The 9,059-nt window shown below is 33.0% G+C and overlaps 2 protein-coding genes across 3 annotated transcripts; one reads left to right on the forward strand and one right to left on the reverse strand.

The window, feature by feature from the left end:
* Positions 1 to 273: 273 nt before the first annotated feature.
* Positions 274 to 1,889, forward strand: LOC117181453 (40S ribosomal protein S28). Its single transcript, XM_033374113.1, has 2 exons — positions 274 to 620; positions 1,721 to 1,889. The coding sequence occupies exon 1, from the start codon at positions 370 to 372 to the stop codon at positions 565 to 567; it is 198 nt and encodes a 65-aa protein (XP_033230004.1). The 5' UTR covers positions 274 to 369; the 3' UTR covers positions 568 to 620; positions 1,721 to 1,889.
* A 329-nt stretch (positions 1,890 to 2,218) lies between these two features.
* LOC117182162 (MRG/MORF4L-binding protein-like) lies at positions 2,219 to 8,087 on the reverse strand. Of its 2 annotated transcripts, XM_033375214.1 has the most exons (5): positions 7,894 to 8,087; positions 7,643 to 7,764; positions 7,061 to 7,421; positions 2,581 to 2,770; positions 2,219 to 2,434 (listed from the first exon to the last, which is right to left on the reverse strand). In XM_033375214.1, the coding sequence occupies exons 1-4, from the start codon at positions 7,994 to 7,996 to the stop codon at positions 2,622 to 2,624; spliced, it is 735 nt and encodes a 244-aa protein (XP_033231105.1). In that variant the 5' UTR covers positions 7,997 to 8,087; the 3' UTR covers positions 2,219 to 2,434; positions 2,581 to 2,621. The 2 variants fall into 2 exon arrangements, with proteins under 2 accessions (XP_033231105.1, XP_033231104.1); XM_033375213.1 differs by having other exon boundaries at positions 2,219 to 2,770.
* Between the last annotated feature and the right edge of the window lie 972 nt (positions 8,088 to 9,059).

A 9,059-nucleotide genomic window follows, 5' to 3' on the forward strand; every position in this document is an offset into this window, starting at 1 on the left:
ATTTTTAACATACTTGTCTTAATTTTCTAAGTAATTTCGCAAAGTTCACAATTTAAATCTCGCGCCCTTCTCCCACGTGACCGATTTGAACAATCGTAAGCGTCGGAAGTCGGAACTTTTATTGTGATCCATAACCTAAAATTTCTCGTAGATTCTTTTTTCCCTGAGTTGGGATGCACCGGTTGCACAGCCAATGAGATTGCCTCTTACAGTCGAATGAGTGGTTTTATTGGGTTATATGTTACTGTTGAGTTTACGGAAGTTGGCAGGCAAGCAAAAGCCACGAGGCGCAGCTGCGGGTCTTTTTCCGCGAGAAACGCTCTTTTGGTCGAGTGACTGTTTCAAGACACGTGGAAACACTGAAAAACCATGGATAAACCCGTCGTTTTGGCACGTGTAATCAAAGTCTTGGGCCGTACTGGATCCCAGGGACAATGTACACAAGTAAAAGTCGAGTTTTTGGGTGAACAGAACCGACAAATCATCAGGAACGTTAAAGGCCCCGTTCGAGAAGGCGACCTTCTAACCCTCCTAGAGTCTGAACGTGAAGCTAGGAGACTTCGATGAGGCGTTTTTTACCTTCTAAGAAACACAAAACTTCCATTCCGAAAAAAATTTTGGTGAGTAGAACATTTATTGCAATATTTCACTTTTTTGAACATGTGTGTCGATTTAAAATTTTGAGGTTAGCTTTCGAATTTTATTCCATATTTCAACGTATGTCACTACTTGTAGAGAATAATTGATTAAAAACAAGAGCTTTCTTGAGCTACATTGCTCTATTGTCGTATTTTTGGGCTCACACACACATTTTTATTTTCAAAGGTGTTTTCTGTGTTTTATGCCAAAAAATGAGATTTCTTAAAATTGTCTATCTAATTATAAATTTCTGTTTTATATTTAGAACTTACGTATTTCATTTGCTTTAATGTATGTTAAATTTCAAAATTATTATGAATTTGGTTTGCTTCAATTTTAGAGTTGAATTTCTTACATACAGAATTATTTTCAGAATACATAAATACGAAAGACTCTTGGTTAAAAAGTATTCAAATGTTTTTATTTAATTTTCTATTTATTTCATTTTAAATTCGTAGCTACGTGTATCGAAATTTCGATAGGAATAGCGATGGATTTTTTGGCACACAATAGAGACTGCCTTTCGAATTTTTCGTGTAATATCTATTAAATCACTTCAAAACCTTTTTAACATTTGTTGAGTCCAGTTTATATTTTTTTTATACATTTGAAAGAATATTTGTCCATATTGTAATTATTTATAAATTATTGAGCTTTTTCTCACTGAATAATTGATTATTAAAATTGAAGCTTTAAAAATATTTGTGATCTTCCTACAGGTGTGTAGAAAATGAAAACAAGTAAAGAATTAAATTAATGAACATTTTCTTAAGCAGTTTGAAAGTTCTAAATTTTGGTGTAAAAGAAACAAATACATTTAAAAGATGCAAGCTGAGAGGTAAAATAAAAGAAAATTAGACGATTGTTTAAACAATGACTATTAAACAAATAACCTTTTTGGATTAAATATTTGTTTCTGACACAACAATGATTAAGTTGTTTAAACCTTATACCAACTACGAATATATTGAAAGCAGAAATAAAATAAAAATATTCTAGGTACTTGGGTTTTCTCGAAGACCATTCAAACTTTTAAATATAAAAATGATACTAAAGTATTTTTTTTATTTTAATGTTTCAGTTACCAGGATATTTTTTTGGAATGGTGGGAAGGCGGTTGTCTGCTTTGAAAATTCTAGAATCGAAACATGCTGAATATCTTCGATGCTCCACATTTCTAACATAATCTACTTCATCTTGTGATGCATTTCAATGGATGTAAAGAATAAACATTGCTAGTAAACTGCCAATTTGTTAAATTTTAATTACTGTTCAAAGACACCTCTATTCAATTTTACAAATTTATAAAAATGAAATAAACCTATTTTGAATTTCTTTTTGAAAAGAAAATTTTAACGATTTCTAAATTTGCTCATAAATATTTGTATTAAGTTTTTCGGAGTGACGTTTAGTCGTTTTCAGCAAGAAGCTTTTAAAGCTTAAGCATCTTGGTGAAAAATTAAAAATCGATTAATTTCTTTTTCAAGTGTAACTCAATTTCAAGAAGTACGTATTATTTGCTAATATAATATTTGGATTTGATGTAGGGAAAGGTTTCAATTTTTTTTAAATCACGAAATTCGGGAGTGCAATTTAGTATTTTATTTACATCATATTTATGAAGTACAAAAGGATTTAGTTTTACGCGTAACATAAAACTGTCGTAAAGTAGATATGGCGAACACTTCCTTGAAACATAATTTTAAGAATTCGAACCAAACATTGACTATCTCCAAATTTTGCAAGGATTATTATTTTAGTTCCAACTAAATGACTGCAGTATTTTCTCAAAATGCTAAAAAAATTGATTAATTGGAGTCAATCAGGTAGAAAAAATACTAAGTTATTTACATTCTGCAACACATTCTCGAATGTTATATATCATGATTGTTTCAAATTTAACAGTAAACGATGAAATGCGATATGAGTAGAACAGTTTACCTAATCAATAGTATTTATAGAGAGCGGACACGAGTGTCCAGTCATATTCTTCGACGTTTTGGAGGCGGCGTATCACGTGGACTAGAAGATGCTTTTGATGAACTGTCGGTGCTTTGTCTCGTAGGTCTTTTCGGCGCTCTTTTTGGACCCTCGCGACTTGATTCTGACTCCTTGCGTTCCTTCTTAATGACTACGAATATAAATTAAGAAAATATTAAACTAATTTGAAAATAATCAGCTAAAATAATTTAAACATGATACATTACTTTCGAGCACTGCAATTAGAAACAAGATTATTCTAGGGTTCTGACTCACTTCAAGAGATCATAATATCAAAGTAGTGGCATGGATCTTTTCAATTTAGATAAATTTCTAATTTTTTTCTAAAAGAAGAAAATTATATCAAACGTTATACGTTGAGAAAAATACATAAAATAATATATTGGGAATGCTGGTCTACCATTTCGCCACTTGGTGCCGAAAACTGGAACCAGAAAAAGTAAGTACAATTTTAAAGATGTATTTTAATTTTTGCATAACAGTGTTTTTACGATTGTTTTGTGAAGTTTAACACAATGATTAAGCACTAAAAACAAATCGTTTGAGATGGAATTTCAATTTTATAAAGTGAAAAACACACATTTTTGTCCAACAATTTTTTTAATAGACAAACAACAACAAAAAATATTTCACTATTTCATGTTAGTTTCAATGCATTGTAAGCTTGAATAAACTTTAATTAACTTATGTATATACAAATTTTGTCCATATTATGCAAAGAATACGAATAATAGACGATTGGAATTGAAGTACTAACCCAACTTTTAGATCAGATTTTTAAACAATAAATATTTTATGTATAAATGAATAAAAGTTGACGAAGAGGGTGTGGATCTCGAAACAATAAGGGTACGTGGGTTAGCGTTCGCAGATGATAAGGTTGTTATGGCAGAATCTATCGAAGACCTACAAAGAATGTTGAATAAACTAGATGCAAGCATGAGGAGCATGGGCCTCAAAATTAATGCAAATAAAACAAAAAGTATGGTGTTCTAAGGAAAGAGTGAGAAAACACTATACAATATTTTGTTAAATGATGAGAGAATTAAACAAGTTGATAAGTTCGTATACCTTGGCAGCTTATTTACTATGGACGGGAAGATAGATGAGGAATTAGATAGACGAATAAATGAAGGTAAGAAGGTTATTGGTAGAGCAGGTCCCCTTATCACAAGTAAAAATATATCAAATAAAGCTAAAATGGCAATACATAATTCTATATTTGTACCGACTGTACTATACGGTAGCGAGACATGGACTTATCAAGAAAGGATAAGAGTAAAATTAACGCAATTGACATGAGATTCATGCGCATAATAAGCGGGAAATCCCTAATGGACAAAGTAAGTAACGAGATAATTCTAAAAGAATGTGGTGAACGACTGAATGCTAAATGAACGACTAACGAAACAAGTGTATCAAGGTAAAATAAATGGCAACGTGCCCAGAGGTAGACCGCGGAAAGAATGGTTAGAATAAAAACCCTACTTAGAAGAGACATAAGAAGTCACAGAAACACGAGAGCCTGCATGAAAAAATGTATGGACATAAAAGAAGCTAGAGAAGTATGCCAGGACAGAAAAGTATGGCGGCAAATAGTTAATAAAAAGAGTGTCAGTAGCGTGAATGAGCTAGAGATTGATCAGTAACCTGGGTCGGAGCACTGTTGCGGAACGAACGTGTTATTTACTTAAATAGCACGAGAATTCTGAATCAATCTGAAAAATCTCTATCCCTTCCACACACTACTCCTTTCCCCTATTGAGTGAGCCACGCCTGCCTCGAAAGGGAAATGGCTTAATGGTGTAACAAAATAATAACTTACGTCTAAACGAAATGAGGTATCGCTCTGAAAGTTTGGGAAATGTAAGAGAAGGTAATAAAGTCCATGTCTCTGCTTTGTTCCGGTGCAAGTTTTGAAAAAAAAAAAAATTTCGAAGAAAATACAAGTGCAAGTTTCATTCTCAACTTACGTCCACACGAAATGAGATATCGTGTTAAAAATTTGGCACGCTAAACAGAAGGCATGCAGAAATGTGTCTCTGGTCCTAAATAATTAGAATTGTAAAAAAAGTTTTTTTTTCGTTTCTATTTTGGAGCAATACCGACCGTGCTGGAAACCACTGGAATCAATTTTCAAAGTTATCAATTTGCTAGTTACGAGGTTTATATTTATCAAAGAGGGACAAAACAACAAAAATCGCTCACGAACATTATGCACAAATAATGCAAAAACTAATGTTTGTACATGAAATGCAAATAAACAAATTTGGTCTGACATCATGGACATAGGAAACAAGGGACTAGGCATGCCATTGCGGGGTTGATGTAATGAGGGGGGAGTTCCGCCACTTTTTGATGTCCCGCGAAAAACATGGCAGCGCCCACATGTTTATATTTTCATGCACAGTTTGTCGGCAAAAATGCTCGTGCGCATAATAAAAAATGGCACATCGTAAGATGGCGGGTCTCCCCCCTCCCACGGATTCAACCCCGCTCGCCAAGTTAGGATGGCATGCATAGTTCCGTGTTTCCTATGTGCATGCCACCTCACCTCTGGTGCATGTCTGACATACATATCAGCTGTGTCAAAGCAGCGCTATCGCAGCGAGTAGACAATTTTGAACTTCTACGAGCCTGTGGGTAAAACATATTGCATGATTACCGACAGAGAAAGCTAGAAGTCCATGGACCATGGACATAGGAAACACGGGACTAGACATGCCATCCTAACTTGGGCGAGCGGGGTTGAATCCACGGGAGGGGGGAGAATTCCATGAGTGGGGAGAGCTCGTCCAAGTTAGGATGGCATGCCTAGTTCCGTGTTTCCTATGTCCATGTACAAGTCAAAACTTCTGCTGTAAAGGCTGAATGCGTCCGTCGATAATCATTATTTTCTTAAATAAACTTTTTTCTTCCCCTAACTCTTTGCAAGGCCACAAACGATCCTTGAATATTTATTAACATTTCTCGAAAAGAATTTCCGCGTTATTTAAACTTTTATTTTTCAATATGGGTGAAAAAATATTGATCTTAGGGCTGACTTGATCAGCTGTTATACTCGTCACATGGCCTTTACCATTCCCGATAGAAATTTGAGTTTTCTTCTTTCTAGCATAAAATCTTACGGATTTGCAAATTAGATTTACACAAATGAAATTATTTTTTTAAACCATTCATTAAAAAAAATGAAAAATCCAGAAAATTATTTTGATAATTCTGCATTCTATGCAGATATTTTGAATTTATAATTGATTTTATTGTGTAAATTGTAAAACTAATTTATAGAAGTGCGTTTTTAAACACTTGATGAAATTTTGTATCAAACTCCTTATAATAGGGTTTTTACAGAATTTTGATTTCTAAATTATCGGTCTTTTACAAGGAAATTAAAAAATTCTAAACTTTACACTGACAGTTCTATACCAGAGAAATTGAGAGACTTTTAGAGAAAAAGAAAAATATGTCAATAAAGAAAAATAGCCGCATAAAATTGAACTAATTAAACTCTGATGCGAAATATTAGTAAAGATAAAGAAAATATTTGAAAATTACTTCATAAATTCCGATAAAATTAATAAATTTCCTCTCAAACACAACCCATTTAATTTTGAAGTATGTAAAAATAGATTAGCATCCAGTTTCAAGGACGCTCAAATATGAATTATTTTTCAATGAAAGGATTGATCCATGCCCTAAATATTTCTTTGTAATATTTTAAACTCAGTAACTTGCATTATTTTTAAATGAGATAAGTTTATAATTCACATGCACCTAGAATTTGAACTGGCGAAATACATTTGTTTTATTTTGAAGATTTTTTTTCAGCATGGAATAATTCCTAGGTTCTAGATTTTGTTAAAACTTAACTTCTTGTAAAGTCAAAAATATTTCAAATCATTCTTTTTCAAACTTATATTTTCTATCTAAATTGTAATTTTAAAAATGTTCAAAAGAGAAAAGTTGGAAGTTCGTTTTATTAATGGAAGATTTAATTCTAGGCTTTTTAAAATTTTAAACGCTTCTAATTTGACATTTCATACTTTTCAATCAGACTAAATCAAATTAATAATTTAAAAAATTTCAATTTCATATATAATTAATTATTGGACGATATTTAATTTTTAAATAGAAAATTAAGGCTTTCATCTGGAATTTATACTTTGAAACAGAACGTTTGGAATATGAATTTGGCCACCCTTTAATAATCAAATTTGAAGATGTTCGATTTCGGATGTTTTCGCCTTTAAAATATTTAACAAATAAGTATTACAAATTAAGATTGTGCATTTTTAAAGATTTTTTTTCAAAAATCCGTGACATTTTCTCTCTCGAAATAGCGGTTCCGCTGAAAAACACGTTTAAAACTAAGAATATTCTTTTTGAAAAGAAGTGGTAGAATAAGTAAGATCAGTGGTACCTGGCTCCTCTTGATCGTCTTTTCCCTTTAATCTCCCTTTCGCTGCAGTTTTCTGCTCCTTTCTCACATCCTTGACTTCCCGTTGCTTTTCCTTTTTGATTTCAGGTTCCTTGACTACCTTCTTAACTTCCTCCTTCTTTTTCTCTACTTCTTTTGGCGTTTTTTGTTCCCTTGGTGTGACCTCTTTTTTTATGGGTTCCTTTACTTCCTTCTCCTTTTTAATCTCTTTTTTAATTTCCTTCTGTTCTTTTGTTTTTGTCTCCTGCTCTTCTTGTCGGGATTTAATCACGTCTTGGAATTCCGAATCGGGAAGAGTGAAATCTACTTCGTTACTAGGGAAGGGGAAATCTTCCATATCGTCCTGAAATTTAGTGGTTTGTACTTAGCAAAGTTGACTGTTTATCCATCCGAGTTTCATTTAAGAAATATATAAAAACAATGAATGTGGCGGTTTAGGAAAGCAGAAAAACGGAAAAAGTATAATTTAATAACCAACAAGAAGTATATATATATTTGTAAGTCCACAATAAAGGAATAATAACTTGAAGTAAATTATTTGATTGAAATATGAGATAAACATACTAGGGCCATCAAATCGTACATCGATTCCAAATGGTCCCAAATCGTTTTCAAGGAAACGTCTTTGTGAATAGCTGCCCGAAATTTCTCCCAAATGCAAACCATGTGGAAATATTTATTTACACCTGCAATTCAACAATGAAGTGATCCTTAAAATACTATTTTCGCAATGTGTTAATAGACACGAAGTAAGAACATAACCTACAAAACGTTCGATTTTAAAAGCTGATATACAAGTAAAAGAGATACTTTACCAACAGGTTTGTGGCCATTCATGGCGAAGAATAGTTGTATTTCATTTTCGACGTTCCATTCGATTTCCTCGGCGGAATCTACCTGCTTTTCTTTGACAGCCATCCTGATTCCAAACAAACAAAACGTCAAACGAATACCGCAAGTTTCCTACAGAAAACTCGTAAACTCCATGTTCGTAATGCACATGGCTGCGGTTTCTCGGATCTTTGCGCACTGCACATGCGTCCCGCTGACAATCAGAGACCGCAGTTACCGTTAGCGCGCTTATTTAAAACGATTAAATTTGCAAGTCAAATTAAAGAAAGGTATTCCTTCTTCTGAATTAAAAATCTATCAATTGTTTTTAATAATGATTTATTATAATTTTTTATAAAGTTTTTGTCTTCAACTCGTGCTCAAAAACCCTACTGCAAATACTTATAAAGGAGCCTATGGAGGATACTTAGGACACTATAGAGAATTACTGTAAATAACACTGACCGTCCGGCACGTGCCGAATGTGCATGTGTATGGGGTAGCAAAAATATTGGTGGTAGTTGTGAAGGTCATGTGATACTTAGAAAATTATCGATTTTATCAGTTTTAGGTTCCCCCGACTTTTTTTCTAGATTAATAAGTATTTTGCCTTAAAAAATTGGGAAATGACAAAGATATTTCTTTGGAAATAATTGCGAACATGCTAACGGACGTCCCCACAAAGATATTATATATTATAAGATATCTTTGGCCCCCACACACTTTTTTTGTACGTTGATTCAAAAAAGTTTTAATTTAGCAAAATGTGATTAATTTGCATAGCGCCTAGGAATTATTATCGATTTTTTTCAGTGTTAGATTCCTTCGGCTTTTTTCCTAGGATAAGAAATATTTTGTCTTCAAGATCTGGGGAATGATAGCGAACATGCTAACGAACGTTCTCGCACACTTTTTTCGTGTTTTTTTTTTCAAAAAAATTTTTATATAGCTAACAACGTGTGTGTACATTTCGAGGTCATATGCGTCACAATTCTCCCGAGCGTTACTTCCAAACTATACAATATTTTTGGCCGAAAACTTTGGACTTACAAATACGAGGGTGGATTGATAAGTTTCCGGCCTGACCAAGAAAAACAACGTTTTTAAGAATTTTTTTTTTTATTTCTCAACATAATCTCCTCCAAGGCTG

This window comes from Belonocnema kinseyi, chromosome 10, assembly GCF_010883055.1.
Source record: "Belonocnema kinseyi isolate 2016_QV_RU_SX_M_011 chromosome 10, B_treatae_v1, whole genome shotgun sequence".
Lineage (NCBI taxonomy): Eukaryota > Metazoa > Arthropoda > Insecta > Hymenoptera > Cynipidae > Belonocnema > Belonocnema kinseyi.

What these genes read in the sequence shown, in the direction of transcription:
- LOC117181453 (XM_033374113.1), top strand. Translation starts at nt 370, where the DNA reads ATGGATAAACCCGTCGTTTTGGCACGTGTAATCAAAGTCTTGGGCCGT.
- LOC117182162 (XM_033375214.1), bottom strand. Translation starts at nt 7,996, where the DNA reads ATGGCTGTCAAAGAAAAGCAGGTAGATTCCGCCGAGGAAATCGAATGG. An exon ending in GAATGGCCACAAACCTGTTG is followed by an intron (nt 7,765 to 7,893) that starts GTAAAGTATCTC and finishes GTTGAATTGCAG; the next exon opens with GTGTAAATAAATATTTCCAC. An exon ending in AGACGATCAAGAGGAGCCAG is followed by an intron (nt 2,771 to 7,060) that starts GTACCACTGATC and finishes TTATATTCGTAG; the next exon opens with TCATTAAGAAGGAACGCAAG.